An 18,587-nucleotide genomic window follows, 5' to 3' on the forward strand; every position below is an offset into this window, starting at 1 on the left:
GACACCGCTAGGGTCAAACCCGCCGCCTATTCATCGATATATTTAGAATGATAATCGGTATTTTTATATACTAATTAAACTATGCTCGAATCAAAACGTTGTTACATGCATGTAAAGACATTTCAAACTAATTCAAAGCGGAAATTAGTTTGTAAACCGAGAGTCCCAAACGAAACATTTCAAACATTTTACTTTGAAATTCAAGCAGGACGGACTCTACATTAAACGTGTTCATGTATCATCTCTATTGGGACCTAAATTCATGACTGTTACATACACTCTACTTTACTTTTCGGGTAAGGTTGGATGTATAATATTTCTCAACATATGGTCCACACACACAGATGCACATGACCCAACAGACAAACTCGTTAACGTAATCTCTAGGTTTGACTATAGGTTAGCAAACACGCTCATATTGCAGAAAATCCGATGAAAAAGAAAGAAATGTAAATACTATCGTATGATTGTATGTGTTCGTACATTACATACCAGAGAAATATAAAATCATGGTTCAATGAGACGATGCACATACTTCCCTAAATAACATGACTTCAATTCCTTACGAGACGTACATATATATCCATTCGTGATATAGTCATATTAAAGCATATATGAAGACATACACCTTATAAATCGTAGAACTATCCTAACAAACCAATTTAATACGCACAATATTCATACAACAAACAATTTTATCCAATTTAGTTCGTAGTCGTTCCAATAATAAGTTCATTTACAATAAAAAAGTTAATAGAACGATCCAAATAGGTAAAGCGTTTGTGATGTCGTGTTTGGATGTTGTGTTTAGGACTATCCCAAACTTCATGTGTTGGCTTGTACACATCATCGTTACCATAGTTGGCCACAAATCAATATTTAATACTACCATTTATTGACCTCAAATAATATTTAATAAATAAATTAATTTTATTTAATTTAAATATTTAAAAGTTTCTCAATTTAAATTTAAAATATATAATTCTAAGTTTAATAAATCACTAGCATATAAATTTAAATAAATTTTATATTTAACCATTATTTACCCATGAATTTTAAAAAAGATCAAATATTCGAAGATTTTATTAAATATAAAATTAAAAAATTAAAAAAGACACAAAATTAAAAATTTAAAAATTAATTTATAAACCATCAAATTGATACAAAATTTAAATAAATAAATAACTAGATTTTAATTTATCTTATTTTTGTTCTCTCTCTTTGTCTTCATCTGCTAAGAAAAATACATTTGGGTTTTTTTTTTTTCATATTAAAACAAAAAACTTAAACAATTGGAAAATTGTTGGGTCACGCTTGATGTCAAGAACATGGAATTAAATATTATATAATTGTTTTTATTTTATTTTATAATTTTGAAATTTCTTGGGTTTTTTTTTTTTATTTTTTATTTTTTATAATTAAATTGCATAAATTAGGCATAACTGTATACAGGTTGGAAATTAAAAAAAATATAAAGTCAGCAAACAATTTCAAACCCCATCAAAGTTTCTAAAATATTTTCCACGACATCGTGTTGAAATTATTTGAAAAAATATAATTTATAATATAAAAATGTCGATTTTCTAATTTTATTATGAGTAGAATATATTCGACTTTCATACATATAAATCTCGTTAATTTCTAATCGTATAATTTATATGTTCAATTTCTTAATTTCTAATAATAATAAATAAATAAATAAATTTTAAAATATGAATGGTATAATTTATTTATTATTATTTTTTTATAATATGGTTTTGACTTCCCTTCCTTTTTTTTTTTTTTTATTTAAATGAAAACAATTAGAATAATATTTAGTTTATTGGGCAGACGGCATGCCATTATATTATCTTCTATTATTATTATTATAACAGAACTTAACATAATAATAACAATAAATAAATAAAATAATTTTAAAATATGACGTGGAAATCCGGAACTAATGGCGGAAAATCCGCTATGGCCGGTTCCACTGTACCGGTTTTTTTAGTATCGTATTTCTTCAACATCTAAATTTTAAATTCATAAATTTAATAACGAAAATTTTTAATTACACATATAATTTTTAAACAATTAACCTCTTAAATTTATAGAAGTCTGCAAAAAAAAAAAAAAAAAAAAAAAAAAAAAAAAAAAAAAAAAAAAAAAAAAAAAAAAAAANAAAAAAAAAAAAAAAAAAAAAAAAAAAAAAAAAAAAAAAAAAAAAAAAAAAAAGATAATTTAAAATTAATTACTTTATTTAACTGTGTATACAATATTCTAAAAATAAAAAAGATTTATAATGGACGATAGTAAATTATTTAATTAATAATTTACATTCTATAAATATATATAAAAAAAGAAAAATTAATAGAAATATTGTTTATTGTCCTTTCTATAAACATAAATGATGCGTTGAAAAATAAATATTAGTAAACAATTTTTTTATTCTTATTTATAATATATTTTTTATTAAGAGAATTTATAAATGAATGAAAATTAAATCAAAATTTAATTGATTAGAATTATTTTAATAATTTAACTTAATAAACGAGTTAGTAAATCCAATAAACTTGTTAGGAATAATTAAATAACTAAAAATATTTATTTATATAAAATTTTGATAATATTTCTATTTCTTAATTTATTTTATTTTGAATAAATTCAATTAATTAATGGATCTTAGTTAAATTATTATATAAGGGCAATTTGGACTTTTCAATCCTTTCCATTGACAGTTTCAAACGGCCATTATAAATACAAACGAATACATTTTCCACACGTTGACTTTGACAAATCTCACTCATCTTCTCCCCTTCCTCTCAACCTCTCCGCCGTGTTCGCAACTCTCCGATGAGACATAGAAATTAAATTACTTGAAAACCAAATGCAGGGCGGAAACCACTGGGGAGGGCCGCTGGAAGTGATCGACAACGACCACAATAACGGCGGCAGAGGCGAGGATTGGGATCGGGATCGGGCGGCTTTGCAATCGCAATCGTTCAACCAGAATGAACTGGACGAGACGCAGAGGAGCTGGCTGCTTGGTCCGGCAGAGGGGAAGAAGAAAAAATACGTTGACTTAGGTTGCATAATCGTGTCGAGGAAGGCTTTGAAATGGAGCTTGTTTTCGATTTTGATTGCGTTTTGTGTGATCGGATTGCCGATTATTGTGGCGAAGACTCGACCGAAGCATCACGCTCGTCCTCTTCCGCCCGATCGATACTCCGACGCCCTTCATAAGGCTCTCTTGTTCTTTAATGCTCAGAAATGTAAGTCTTCTCTCTCTTTTTTTTTTTTTTTTCCTTTTCTTTTTTAAATAAAAAAAAAAATTATTTACCAATTTTATTCCATTTTATAATTGATTTAAAGCATATGAGAATATATATATATTTTAATTCTCAAATAAAAATAAATATGTGGGTAAAATTTTATTATTTTTAATTTTATAAAATTAATTATTGAAATTAGAAATTAAATAGAAATATGGTTTGATTGGATGCAGCTGGGAAATTGGGAAAGAGCAACAACATAACATGGAGAGGGAACTCAGGGCTGAACGACGGGAATGACACGCTGGCAAAGGGAGGCCTAGTTGGAGGGTACTACGACTCCGGGGAAAACAGCAAGTCCAATTTTCCAATGGCTTATTCCATGACCATGCTGAGCTGGAGCCTGGTGGAGTACAGTCACAAGTACAAGGCCATCAACGAATACGACCACGTCAGAGACCTCATCAAATGGGGTACCGATTATCTGCTCCTCACCTTCAACTCTTCCTCCACCAAAATCACCCAAATTTACTCCCAGGTTTTTCCTTATTTATTTATTTATTTAAATTTTCTTTTTTAAAAAGAATAAAATAAAATAAATAAATAAATAAAATGTTGAAGGTTGGGGGATCGCAAAATGGGTCCCAAATCCCGGACGACACCACCTGCTGGCAGAAGCCGGAGCAAATGGGCTACAACCGACCCACCCAAACCACATTCCAAGGCCCAGATCTCGCCGGCGAGATGTCCGCCGCTCTCTCCGCCGCCTCTATCGTCTTCCGCGACGACGCCGCCTACTCCGCCAAGCTAATCAAAGGCGCAGAGACGCTGTTCGCATTCGCTCGTGATTCCGGCCGCCGTGCACGCTACAGCCGCGACAACGCCTTCCTAGCTGCTGCTTACAACTCCACCGGCTACTACGATGAGTACATGTGGGCGGGAGCGTGGCTGTTCTACGCGACGGGGAACACGTCGTACATTAATCTGGCCACTCTGCAGGGAATCCCGAGGAACGCAAAGGCATTCAACGTGACGGCGGAGACGAGCGTGCCGAGTTGGAACAACAAGCTGCCGGCGGCGATGGTGTTGTTGACGAGAGTGAGGATGATGCTGAATCCAGGGTATCCGTACGAGGAGATGCTGAGTACGTACCAGACATTGACTGCCCTAAATATGTGTTCTTATCTCAAACAATTTCGCGTCTACAATTGGACTAGAGGTATTTTTCTCTCTCTCCTGTTCTTGATTTTGATGGAGTGTGCGCATTGGTGTCTCCTATTCTTGATGTTCATTTTGATCCATGTGCATTGTTGTGCGATTCTAGCAAATTGAAATAGGAAAGATTTACATGTTAAACACAGACTCTCCACTCTCATGGTATTGTTTTGGGCTTCACCAAAAGGCCTCATACCAATGAAGAGAATATTCAATGATTACAAACTCGAACAAAGTATGCCTCCCCTCAATCGAGGCTCAACTCCTTTCTCTTTTGGAGTCCTTTGTTCGACATTTGAGGATTTACATACCAATGGAGAGAGTATTCTTTTATTATAAACCCATGATCATTCTCTAAATTAGCCGACGTGGGACTTTTATTATCCAACACCTCCCCTCGAACAAACTACGTCTCCCCTTAATCGGGACTCGACTCCTTTTTCTTTTGGAGTCCTTTGTTCGACATTTGAGAATTTATCAATCTATTGGCACGACTAAGTTTAGGGCATGACTTTGATACCATGTTAGATGAACACGATTCTCCACACTAGTATGTACTATTGTGTAGTTTGAGCATAAGTTCTCATGGCTTTTCTTTGGGTTTCCTCAAAAGACCTTGTATGAGAGTATTCTTTGATTATAAACTCATAATCATTCCCTAAATTAGCCGATGTGGGACTTTCATCATCGAACTAAACCTATAATTAAAATTTTCAGGAGGAATGATGATTATGAACAAAGGACAGCAACAGGGACAGAATCTGCAATATGTGGCGAATGCTGCATTTCTGGCTTCTCTGTTCGCTGATTACTTGAACTCCACCGGCGTCCCAGGCTTCAACTGCGGCCCCAACTACATTCCTTCAGCCCTTCTTCGCACCTTCGCCACTTCCCAGATGGATTACATTCTTGGGAAGAACCCCATGAACATGAGCTACATTGTGGGCTATGGCACCAAGTTCCCTAGACGAGTGCATCACCGTGGTGCATCCATTCCCAGCGACAACAAGTACTACTCCTGCAAGGGCGGGTTCAAGTGGCGCGACAACCCCGGTCCCAACCCCCACACCATCGTTGGTGCCATGGTTGGCGGTCCGGATCGATTCGACAAGTTTCACGACGTGCGTACTAATCCCAACTACACTGAGCCAACTCTGGCTGGTAATGCTGGCCTTGTTGCTGCTCTTGCTTCCCTTACTACCTCTGCTGGCTTTGGCATTGACAAGAACACCATCTTTTCTGGGATCCCGCCGCTCGGTCCCAAGGCGCCACCGCCACCACTGCCGTGGAAGCCGTGATGGGTCGGTTGCTAGTGAGGACTTGGCCATGAAAATCATCCCCTTTCTCTCATCTTTCTTTTTTGCTCCAAGGGGTAATGTTCATTCTTTGTATCAGTTATATGACTCTTCACTTCTTATACATACATATATGTTCATTTTACAAGTTCTCTACACAAGAAATGATTAAAAAAAAGAAAAGATGATAGTATAGACTCCAAAACGTGTCGGCCCAGTTGCGCCTCGACCCGGTCTGTACACCCGCGCCTTGACTAGAGTGACAAACTGCCTCATTCCAGCGCTGGCTCGTCTTCGCAGCACAATCGGCTCGGCTCAATGGCTCAATTTCAGCTCAACTCGGTTTGGTGGCTTGTCAATTTTAGATGGCTCAGTATACAAAATTTATACGGTTTCCTAAGTTTTCGACTCTCATTAACCCATTTTTTATTTTATTAACGAAAATTGATGTCAGTGAATATGTCCTAAGTATGTGATATGAATTGACATAGGTCAAATTAAACGTTGAAGTATAGTTTCAAAACAGTAATTAGTAACTTCGGTCAAGACCAAACAAAGAATGACTTTACTATTGGAGTTAGATAATTGAATGATATATGATGGTGCATGCCTTGTGGCTCCCTACATGCACCATATTATTTTATACTATATTTATGTGCTCTATGTATTGACATATGATGCTATGCTAAGTATTGACGTATGATATCCATCACACTATGTTATGAATTTTATATCATGTTGTGTCTTGCCATGTAAAGTTATGGGATGATTGACATGCATACATAATGCATATATGTAATATGTCATGGATGAAAGAGAAAGGGAATAATGCATATATGTAATATGTCATGGATGAAAGGAGAAAGGGAACGAAGTTAACACTATGCTATTAATGTAAATCACGGGGACCTCATGCATGTTCTATGACATATGCATCAGGATACTTCCCTATTATGTTATGTTAGTACGGACGCGTACCTTCGACATTTATATTCGTCATGCTATCATGCGGTCTTTTCCTTTTTTGTGGCATATGGTGACGTGTAACGCGTTGTGCCCAACCAAGAAAGGCCCAAGAGATACACATACGAGCTTGCATGGTGGGTCTACGTGTACGTGTGCGAGCCGTTTGTGGAAAAATACCACACATCCAATCCTACTCGGAACTCGAAAGAGTCCAAGGCCATGTTACGGTGTTAAAGGATAAGTCTTAATCATGATGTGTGTGATTGCATTACTAACTCGAACAGTGGAGTGACTTACTGATTATTTCTTTATATACTCAAGTCACGTGCTACCTTTATATTTTTTCAAATAAAAATAAAGCACCCGTGCACGAATGACAGTAAATGCCACGTAATAATATATATATATATGAATATGCATGAGGTCCCCATAGTTTAAAACCATAACATATCTATGACACAATACATATTTTTATTTATTTCATACATAACACCATATTTTCATAACATATCACATTCATCAATAACATAACGTGTCAACATGATATTATTTATTAAACTCAAATAGCCCCTTCTATGGTGTTGACTTTCCTTAGAAGAGAGTGTTAGATGAATACGACTCTACACAATGGTATGATGTCCACTTTGAACTTAAGCTCTCGTAGCTTTGCTTTGGACTTCCCCAAATCGTCTCATACGAATAGAGATGTATTTCTTTCCTTATAAACCTATGATCATTCCCTAAATTAGCCAATGTAGACTCACTCCTAACAATCCTAAAAAAAGAGAGCTCGGTTTACCAACACATGATACAGTTATTATTATAGGAATAAAATAGGTGGTACCCACTAAAAATCGGCTACGACGGGTTCCATCGTACCCATTTTTTTAATCATTTTTTTAACCTAATAAAAAAAATTAAAATTAAAATTTATAAATCTAAAACATAAAATTCAATTATATATAAAATAAAGTTGAAACTATCCCTAATAATTCATGCATGTGCAATAAAGTATAAATAATATTTGGTATGAAATTGATAGGATTAAAAAATAACATTCTAAGTTTATTTTTTAATTAAAATTTATAAGCTTGACTTTGTAAGTCAACTTAATTTTAATTAAATTGAGATTTTGGAGTTTATAATCTCGCTCGTCTTCTCCATTCCTCTCGACCTCTCCTTCGTGTTCCCAACTCTCCGATGAGACATAGAAATCAAATTACGCAAAAACAAATGATTGATAGCAGCGGTAGAGGCGGTGGCGAGGATCTTGAATGGAACGCGGAGGATTGGAAATGGGCGGCTCTGCAATCGCAATCGTTCAATCAGAATGAACTGGATGAGACGCGGAGGAAGAAGAACAAATACTGTGATATAGGCTGCGTAATCGGGTCGAAGAAGGCTAAAAAATGGAGATTGTTTTCAATTGTGATTGCGTTCTGCGTGATTGGATTGCCGATGATTGAGGCGAAGCGTCATGGTCGTTCTCCTCCGCCTGATCAATATTCAGACGCTCTTCATAAGACTCTCTTGTTCTTCGATGCTCAGAAATGTAAGTTCTTCATCTTTAATTTCGTAGAACATTTCCCTATTAAATAAAACTCACAAATGTCGAAATTAAATATTGTTCTTCATAAATAAGCAAATTTAAATTAACATTAAAAAACGATGAAACTTATTAAAACATAATTAAATTTATTACACACTTTTGAAATTTAAATGCTTATTATTATTTTTTTAATTTAATTTAATTCTCAAAATTCATGGATTAAATTTCTAATTTAACTTTATTTTTAATTTTAAATATTGATCTTTAAAACTATATATCTTAGAGTTTTTTTTTTTCTTTTTTCCTTAATATTATAATAATCTCGTACCAGTTCCTTTTCCTAACATTATTTTTAATTTATTTTCAAAATTTGTGTTTTTTGAAATTAAGTTGAATATTAATTATTATTATTTTTTTGTTTATGAAATATTATTAAATTGATTAGGACTAATTAATATATTAAAAAATATATATATTTTTTTTGGTTGGTTGGATTGGTACCCTCAATCCTAAACCCTACCAAATCTCTGTTTTCGAGTTAGGGTCAGGTTATTCCAAAAAATATTTTATTAAATTGAAAAATATTTTATTTCACCTCTTCCGAGTTCTGAGACAACCGACTATCGAGTGTTGAAGACCATGAATTATGGGAGACAAACTCAACCAAGTGTTAGGGACCACAAACTCTGCGAAACGAGACTCAACCGAATGTTGAAGACGACATCGATGAAATCGAAGCAATTGACTACCAAGTGCTAAAGACGAGAGTCGAGACTCAACCCAAGAACCAATTGGCCACTAAACTCAAGAACTGACCGACTACTGAACTTGAGAACTGAGCGTTGTGTTGACTAGAGTATCGATGGCGTGTTGAAGATGAAGTACCAACGACGAGAAACGAGAAACTTGAACCCGAGAACTAAGTGAACTGAGCATTGTGCTGACTGAAGTATCGACGACATGCTGAAGACAAAGTACCGATGAAAAAAAATGAGAAACTTGAACCTGAGAATGGAGAAGGTGATGCTGCAATGTCGAACGTGTGAATGGAGATGGCGTTGGGTCATCGGCGAGCAGCAAAGAACCTTAGATCAAACACGAATGTTACACGAAGATGAAGAAAAAAATTGAAAGTGAGAAGAAAAGAAACATGTGTCACATGAATCATGATGGTTGGCAGTGGCCGTGATTTGAAATTCCATAGGAGATGACAGAGTGTACACGTGCATAGTGTCACAATCGCACTCTTGATGGCAGCGGACTTGCGATTGTGCGGCACTCACTTTCCAACGACAAGTGAGCTAAGCCAATTCGTTCTTACGTCGCCTACGGCCAAGCGACGTATGCTCGAGCCTCTGGCCTCGGTTTAAGAAAAAGGTTTTAGAAAACGAGGGTAGAGAGAGATTTTCGAAAGAGAGATTTTGAAAGAGACGTTATATATGCAAGCAAGAGAGTAACAACAACGTCTCACAGTATATAACTATTGGTAGGGAGAAGTTGACAACTAGTCATATCCCCTATAGTACATTCTGAGGCATTTCATGTCTGGTAGACATAGACATGATTTTTTCGAAACGTCATACTTCCTAGAAATATAAAAGTAAAACACTAGAACATGGAAAGACATAAAGGGTTTGGGCTTGTCATGGGCATGCGGCCATGGGCAATACGCCTTGGACGAGCATGACCGTGACATCCTCCCCCACCTAATTGGTTGACGTCTCTGTCAACCGACTACTTTCAAACCTGGCGATGTGGGTGGCGGCGGAGTCCAGATCTTTAGCGCGTTTCCAGCTGGTTTCTTCCGTAAGGAGATTCTTCCATTTGACAAGAAATTCACGAATCTTCCGTACAGGTCTTCCTATCTTCCTAACCCTGTCGGCTAGTATCTGCTCTATTTCTTTGGTGTTTCTTTGTTTTAGATCGATACTCGGTCTAGTGATTACATTTCGTTGGTCGTCGTCTGGGTCAGGGTGATAGGGCTTCAAGTTGCTCACATGAACTACTGGGTGGATTTTCATCCATGTGGGTAGCGCAACTTTGTAGGAAGTAGCCCCGATCTTTTTAAGGACTTCAATCAAGCCTTCATATTTTTAAATTAGTCTCTGGTCCTTTTGTCTACGGAATCTGATCTATTATGGTCTCAACTTGATGAGGACTTGGTCTCTTGCTCGGAATTGAAGGGGGCGACGCCTCTTGTCCGCCCACTTCTTCATATGCTTGGAAGCTTTCTCCAAATATGTCTAGGCTATATCTGTTGTTTGCTCCCATTCTCTGGTGAAGTTTTGAGCTTGAGAGTTTTTTCCTGCATAAGGATGATCAATAATATGGGGCAAGTCCGGCTGTTATCCACTTACAATTTCGAAGGGGCTCTTTCCCATAGACGAACTCGTTTGACAATTGAAACAGAATTGGGCGACATCTAGCAGTTGTATGCAGTTCTTCTAGTGAGTGTCGACGAAGTGACGTAAGTATTCTTCGAGCAAGCAGTTGAACCATTCCGTCTGTCCATCGGTTTGAGGATGATAGCTCGAGGAGATGTTTAAAGTCGTTCCTAAGAAGACGAATAACTCGGTCCAAAATGTGTCAATGAATCTACCATCCCTTCGCTGATGATGCTCGACGGAATGCCCCACAACTTTACAAATGTGTTTGAAAAATAGTTGGGCTGTTAGTTCAGCCGAGCATAATTTGGGGGTGGGAACGAACGTCGCGAATTTCAAGAATTGGTCTACAATAACCAAGATGACGTCATATTCCCCGACTTTTGGGAGGTGTGTTATGAAGTCTAGAGACACACTTTCCCAAGGCCTTGTTGGTATGGGTAGAAGTTCCAAGAGTCCCGAGACTTTGGCTTTCTCGACTTTGTCCTGTTGGCAGATGAGGCACGTCTTGGTGTACTGCATGATGTCGTCCCGCATATTTGACCAGAAGTACCCCTTTTTTTATGAAGGCATATGTTCGTTGCCACCCAGGGTGTCCGACCCATAAAATATCATGACATTCCTGAATGAGCTTCTTCCTCAGTTCTCCTATTCTTGAAATGTATAATATGTTTCCCTTTGTCATTAGAAAGTCTCCCTCGACTCAAAATTGTCGTGTCTTCCTAGCTTTGGCTAGTTCAACGACGGCTTTGGCCGATGGGTCTTTATGTAAATGTTCTTTGATGATGTCGCGCATCGATCCATCGATCTTACTTGAGTGAATATGGGCTAACATGCACAGGGCCGCATGTTCGCCCTTCCGACTCAGCGCGTCGGCTGCTTGGTTACTCTTTCCTGCCTTGTGTTCAAATTTGAAGTCAAATTCAACCAACGACTCCTGCCACCGGGCTTGTTTTGCCGTCAATTTCGGTTGATCGAAGAAGTGGCAAATGGCGTTGTTGTCCGTCTTCACTACGAATTGTGATCCCAAGAGGTACTGTCTCCATACTCGTAGGCAATGGACCACAACCATTTCTTTTTTGGAGATAGTGTACCTTCTTTTAACATCGTTGAGCTTTCGACTTTCATAAGCGATGGGGTGACCTTCTTGAATAAGAACACCGCCTAAGGCAAAGTCGGAAGCATCTGTCTCTATTTCAAATGATTTAGTAACATCTACTAATCCGAGGATAGGACCCCTCGTCATGGTTGTCTTCAAATCTTCAAAGGTCATTTGACATTCATTTGACCACGACGAAGGGTGGTCTTTCTTCAAGAGTTCTGTTAATGGGGCGGCTCGTCGTGAAAACCCTTCGACGAACCGCCTATAGTAGTTTGTCAATCCTAGGAAGGATTGCACATCGGATACGGAAGTAGGGATTTTCCACTCTTGGATAGCTTTTATCTTATCGCTATCCATGCCGATCTGTCCACAACTGATGACATGTCCAAGGAAGTTGATACATATTTGTGCGAAGACACATTTTTCTTTCTTGAGGTACAATTGATTCTGCCGCAGCTTGTCAAACACTAGCTTCAGGTGCACCTTGTTTTCCTCTAGGGTTGTGCTGTATACAACTATGTCGTTGAGCTATACTACGACGAACTGATCCAAGTATTCGTGAAAAACCTAGTTCATTAATGTGCAAAACGTAGTTGGGGCGTTTGTCAAGCCAGAGGGCATTACTAAGAACTCAAAGACCCCATATCTTGTTACACATGTCGTCTTGGGCTCGTCCCCTTTGGCGATATGTACTTGGTAGTACCCTGATCGTAAGTCCAACTTCGTGAAGTATTTGGCCCCGTGAAGCTAGTCAAACAAGTCGGATATTATTGGCAGTGGGTATTTGTTGCGCAGAGTCACCTTGTTTAAGGCTCTATAATCTATGCACAGATGCAACTTCACATCCTTCTTTTGCTGAAATAGTACGGGGGCTCTGTAAGGTGTCTTTGTCGAGCAGATGAATCCTGCCGCCAACAACTCATCTAGTTGTTTCCTCAATTCGGCTAGCTCAGGGGGAGCCATCGGGTATGCGTTCTTCGCTAGGGGTTTAACCTTTGGGAGGAGTTCAATTTCGTGATCAATGCCTCAACGGAGTGGTAATGTTTGTGGTAAGCTCTCTGACATTATGTGAGCATAACTGTCTAGTACATCCTTGATTTTGCTTGGAATAGTTTCCTCAGTTGTCATTTCTTTCATCAGGGGTATAGCCATAAATGTAAAATGTAGGTTCCTCTCGTGCGAGGCCTCTTTTCAATTGTATGGCCCAGATCATTCTAAGATTACCTGGTTGCTTGATGCTTGTAGGTATTACTGTGGGGTTGTGGTCGGTGATCACCAAGCATTTCGCCAGTGGCATTGGGATAGCTTTGTGTTCTAGGAGGAAGTTCATCTCAAGTACCACGTCAAAGTCGTCCATGCGAACCACGACAAGGTCCAACTCTTCGGTCCAGGCCCCTAATTTGAAGGGGACTCTTTTGGAGACTCCCACAATAGGCAAGGCCTCGGAGTTGACAACTTTCATTTTTCCAGGGTCATTTTCTATGGTGAGTCTCAATCTTCGTGCTTCTTGGTCGACGATGAAGTTGTGGGTCGCACCTGAGTCTATCAAGGTGCTCTTGCTTGGTCGGGAGTTTATTGTTGCATCTACGAACATGAGCCCTTTCTCTATTATCTCCTTTGGGTCGACCTTTCGTTGGAGGGCTGACAAGAATTTAAGCGCACCCATTCAGGGTTGTCTTGATCTTCCCTCTTGTCTGGCGTAGTCTCAACTCCTATGTTGTTGCTTTCTTGAATGGACACTTGGAGTGCACTGAGAGAAGCTCGATGAGGACAGTAGGACAGTCTGTGGGGGCCTTTACACAACAGGCATTGTAAAGGTGTCGTCGGGTAGTTCTTTTGAGGGTAAGGTCTTTGAGATGTTCCTACTTGGTTATTCTGAGGAGGTCTATCTATCCACCCACTTGGTCTGTCGTTACTTCCGTTTGGCCTATTGGAGCCTTCACTTTGATACCTGGCGGCTTATATGTTTTGCCTCAGCGTTTGGGGCTTGTGTTGTTCTTCTTCAGAAACTCGCTTTGTTCCCAAAGTCTAGGAGTCTCTCGGCGCTGGCGATTGCGGTAGCTAGATCTTGAACCTTTTTCTCGTGTATTTTTGTTTTGGCCCACGGTTGTAACCCATTTATAAAGAAAAATACCTTGTCTTTCTCTGACGTGCCCATGATATCTAGCATCAGGGTCGAGAACTGTCTAACATAGTCCCTTATGCTTCCAGTTTGCTTTAGGGTTATTAGTTTTTCATTGCTATATGTTCTACGTTTTCGGGGAAGAATTGGCCCCTCAACTCTCTCTTGAGGTCTTCCCACGAGTCGATGGTGCACAATCCATTCTCGATGTCTTGCACATTTGTACGCCACCAAAGTTTTGCATAATCTATGAGATGTTTGAGGCTACTATCACTTTTATGTTGTCGGTACAAGCCGTTGTGACTTTGAAGTACTGTTAAACATCAAAGATGAAGTTCTCCAACTCTTTGGCGTCCCTGTTCCCTTTGAAGGGTTTGGGATCTGGGAACTTCAGTTTGTTGGATCCTGTGAGTTTGTCCAGTCGTAACGTTCTACACGGCTTTCATGGTCACTCCAATTCGGGTGTTCATGTCGACCATCTTTTCTTGGATGACATCGATCGTTGTTCTGAATTCGTCAGCTAATCCATTAAACAAACTCATCATGGTATTTTGTAGCACGTCAAATTCTTCGCCACGTCCCTCCTTGTGCGCGATAGAGCTATTGGGGCTACGAGTAGGTCTTGAGCTGATCGTAGGAGTAACTCTTTCTTCGAGCGAAGCCACTCGAAACATTAGTTTTGTGATTGGCAACCCATCCAGGCAGTTGTCCATTGCGTCGATTTCTACGACTTTTTCATTCAATTCCGTCACCCGTTCTTCCAGGAAACGGATGGTGTCAGGGACTTTTTTGAGGAACAACATTTCCTCCTCTATTAAAGTAAGTTAGTCGGCTTATGATTTGGGTGTTGACTTTGTCGTCGACATGGTTTCGGTCTTTTCTATGTCACGGAGCTAACAAAGTTCTGATACCACTTGTCACAATCGCACTCTTGATAGCAGCGGACTTGCGATTGTGCGGCACTCACCTTCCAACGATAAGTGAGCCAAGCCAATTCGTTCTTACGTTGCCTACGACCAAGCGACGTATGCTCGAGCCTCTGGCCTTGGTTTAAGAAGAAGGTTTTAGAAAATGAGGGCAGAGAGAGATTTTTGAAAGAGAGATTTTGAAAGAGACGTTATATATGCAAGCAACAGAGTAACAACAATGGCTCACAGTATATAACTATTGGTAGGGAGATGTTGACAACTAGTCATATCCCCCTATAGTACATTATGAGACATTTCATGTCTAGCAGGCCTAGACATGATTTTTCCTAAACGTCATACTTCCTATAAATACAAATGTAAAACACTAGAACATGGAAAGACATAAAGAGTTTGGCTTGTCATGGACATGCGGCCATGGGCAACACGCCTTGGACGAGCATGACCGTGACACACAACAATCTATCTTTGAAGGCTGACATTGACGCTAGCTTGAACTAGATTGAGTCTAAAAAAACCCAACCCAACCCAAAATCTTATCTAACACCAACTCAACCCTTATAGTTTAAATTGGATTTTCTAGTTGAACGTACACGTCAATAAGAGACGTCAATAAGAGATGGAGACAAGGACGAAAAGGACATTTGAGTACCGGTACTATAAATAAGAGTAAGAATTCATATTTTGCCTAGTTAAGTTATACATACATCGCTTATCTAAACATTAAATTTAAATTTATAGCATGAAAGGATAAAAGAATAGGATTATTAGGTATGGTTTGGGTGCAGCTGGGAGATTGGGAAAGAGCAACAACATAACATGGAGAGGGAACTCAGGGCTGAACGACGGGAATGACACGCTGGCAAAGGGAGGCCTAGTTGGAGGGTACTACGACTCCGGGGAAAACAGCAAGTCCAATTTTCCAATGGCTTATTCCATGACCATGCTGAGCTGGAGCCTGGTGGAGTACAGTCACAAGTACAAGGCCATCAACGAATACGACCACGTCAGAGACCTCATCAAATGGGGTACCGATTATCTGCTCCTCACCTTCAACTCTTCCTCCACCAAAATCACCCAAATTTACTCCCAGGTTTTTCCTTATTTATTTATTTATTTAAATTTTCTTTTTTAAAAAGAATAAAATAAAATAAATAAATAAATAAAATGTTGAAGGTTGGGGGATCGCAAAATGGGTCCCAAATCCCGGACGACACCACCTGCTGGCAGAAGCCGGAGCAAATGGGCTACAACCGACCCACCCAAACCACATTCCAAGGCCCAGATCTCGCCGGCGAGATGTCCGCCGCTCTCTCCGCCGCCTCTATCGTCTTCCGCGACGACGCCGCCTACTCCGCCAAGCTAATCAAAGGCGCCGAGACGCTCTTAGCCTTCGCTCGCGATTCCAGCCGCCGCGTCCGCTACAGCCGCGACAACGCCTTCCTAGCCGCGGCCTACAACTCCACCGGATACTACGACGAATACATGTGGGCGGCGGCGTGGCTGTTCTGCGCGACAGGAAACTCGTCGTACATTTCTCTGGCGATTCTGCCGGGAATCGCGAAGAACGCAAATGCTTTCAACGTGACGGCGGTTTCGAGCGTGCCGAGCTGGGACAACAAGCTGCCGGCGGCGATGGTGTTGCTGACGAGAGTGAAGATGGTGCTGAATCCAGGGTATCCGTATGAGGATTTGTTGAGTGTGTACCAGACGTCGAATGCCCTAATTATGTGTTCTTATCTCAAGCAATTTGGTGTCCACAATTGGACTCGAGGTATTTCTCTTCTTATTCTTTTACTTTTGGATCTGATTTTGTGTATCTAATAACCTTAGAGATTAAATCATAATTAGGAGGAATGATTATTATGAACAAAGAACAGCAACAGGGACAGAATCTGCAATATGTGGCGAATGCTGCATTTTTAGCTTCTCTGTTTGCCGATTACTTGAACTCAACTGGCGTCCCTGGCTTCAATTGCGGCCCCAACTACATTCCTTCAGCCCTTCTTCGCACCTTCGCCATTTCCCAGATGGATTACATTCTTGGGAAGAACCCCATGAACATGAGCTACATTGTGGGCTATGGCACCAAGTTCCCTAGACGAGTGCATCACCGTGGTGCATCCATTCCCAGCGACAACAAGTACTACTCCTGCAAGGGCGGGTTCAAGTGGCGCGACAACCCCGGTCCCAACCCCCACACCATCGTCGGTGCCATGGTTGGCGGTCCGGATCGATTCGACAAGTTTCACGACGTGCGTACTAATCCCAACTACACTGAGCCAACTCTGGCTGGTAATGCTGGCCTTGTTGCTGCTCTTGCTTCCCTTACTACCTCTGCTGGCTTTGGCATTGACAAGAACACCATCTTTTCTGGACGGGTCGTTGCTAGTGAGAACTTGGGCATGAAAACCATACCCTTTCTGTCATCTTTCTTTTTTGCTCCGGGGGTAATGTTCATTCTTTGTATCAGTTAAATGACTCTTATTTGATTCATAAAAATGGCTAAAAAAGGATCCAAAATGGTAAAAAAGGGGTCCAAAATACTAAATCGGGAGTGAGTTGTAACGGTGTACTATCATGATTTTGATACCTTCATGACTAGCCTTAAGGAAAACTCAAGCATCTATCTCTCTTTTCGCCCGACTTGGTGGCTTTATCGGATCTTAGGCGTGGTTCTCTTTCACCAATCGAACAATGATATCTAAGTTTGTTCGGCCACACACACTGGTCGTGCATGCATGTTCAATCGTCTGCGACTCTAGCCAATTTGCCTCGTCTGTAGGCCTAGAATCAACCCCATGTGTCAACTACATTGTCAGAACATCTAAAAACATTTATCAATATGGGTTCTCTCAAGGCATGAACCCTCCTGTATACATGCCAAGTCCTTTACAAATGTTGTACTAGATAGCAGGTGCATCAACATTCGACACATGGGTTCGGTTGCAATGTCGGCACGGTTCATCATTGTCCTAAAAAATTCATTTTTAGAGGAAGATGCTCAAGACACTCATTTTTTGTCACTAAGTAGTATCGCCCGACCGCAATTACTAAGGTGTGCAGTTTTCTGGAGTTAGCAGGATACTGCTGGCCCTTCAGCACTTACATAGTTGATGAAGAAGAGTATTCCATTTATATGGAATGATGCATGTGAGGCAAGTTTCCAAGATCTAAAACAGAGATTAGCGTCAGCCCCAATACTTACAGTACCAAAGAGTTCAGAGAGGTATTTGATATATAGTGACACCTTTAAGAAGGGACCAAAATGTGTTTTGAAGCAACATGGTAAGGTTCTTGCGTATGCGTCCCATTAGTTGAAAGACTATGAGAAGAACTACCCTACACACGCTTATAGTTGGTCGCAGTAGTGTTCGCACTTAAAATTTTACCGACCACAAGATCTTAAAGTATTTCTTCACGCAGGAAGAATTGACCATGAGACAACGAAGATGGTTAGAGTTGGTGAAGGATTACGACAAACAGTTAGTACCACCCTGGAAAAGCAAACATGATCGCCGATGCTCTAAGTCGAAAAACAGTACACTCGTTGGCCCTCATCACCAGAGAGTCACGAGTGCAAGCAGGTTTCAAACGAGTCAACATAGGTGTAGTAACTGAAGGAGTAGTAGCTCAGATGGCTTGATTAACGGTACAACTCACACTTCGACAAAGGATTATTGAGTCTCAACAAGAGAACCCTAGCCTAGATAAGATTTTGAACGATGTGCATGTACGAGAAGCCATGTTGCATTATGATGAAGAGTTTTATGATAC

The 18,587-nt window shown here is 39.6% G+C and overlaps 1 protein-coding gene across 1 annotated transcript; it reads left to right on the forward strand.

Annotated features, from left to right (window-relative positions):
* Positions 1-2,781: 2,781 nt before the first annotated feature.
* LOC111804983 (endoglucanase 7) lies at positions 2,782-5,909 on the forward strand. The gene is made up of 4 exons (XM_023689833.1): positions 2,782-3,251; positions 3,485-3,789; positions 3,873-4,470; positions 5,184-5,909. The coding sequence occupies exons 1-4, from the start codon at positions 2,867-2,869 to the stop codon at positions 5,762-5,764; spliced, it is 1,869 nt and encodes a 622-aa protein (XP_023545601.1). The 5' UTR covers positions 2,782-2,866; the 3' UTR covers positions 5,765-5,909.
* The last annotated feature ends 12,678 nt before the right edge of the window (positions 5,910-18,587 follow it).

The sequence above is a fragment of the Cucurbita pepo genome, chromosome LG11, assembly GCF_002806865.2.
Source record: "Cucurbita pepo subsp. pepo cultivar mu-cu-16 chromosome LG11, ASM280686v2, whole genome shotgun sequence".
Classification (NCBI taxonomy): domain Eukaryota; kingdom Viridiplantae; phylum Streptophyta; class Magnoliopsida; order Cucurbitales; family Cucurbitaceae; genus Cucurbita; species Cucurbita pepo.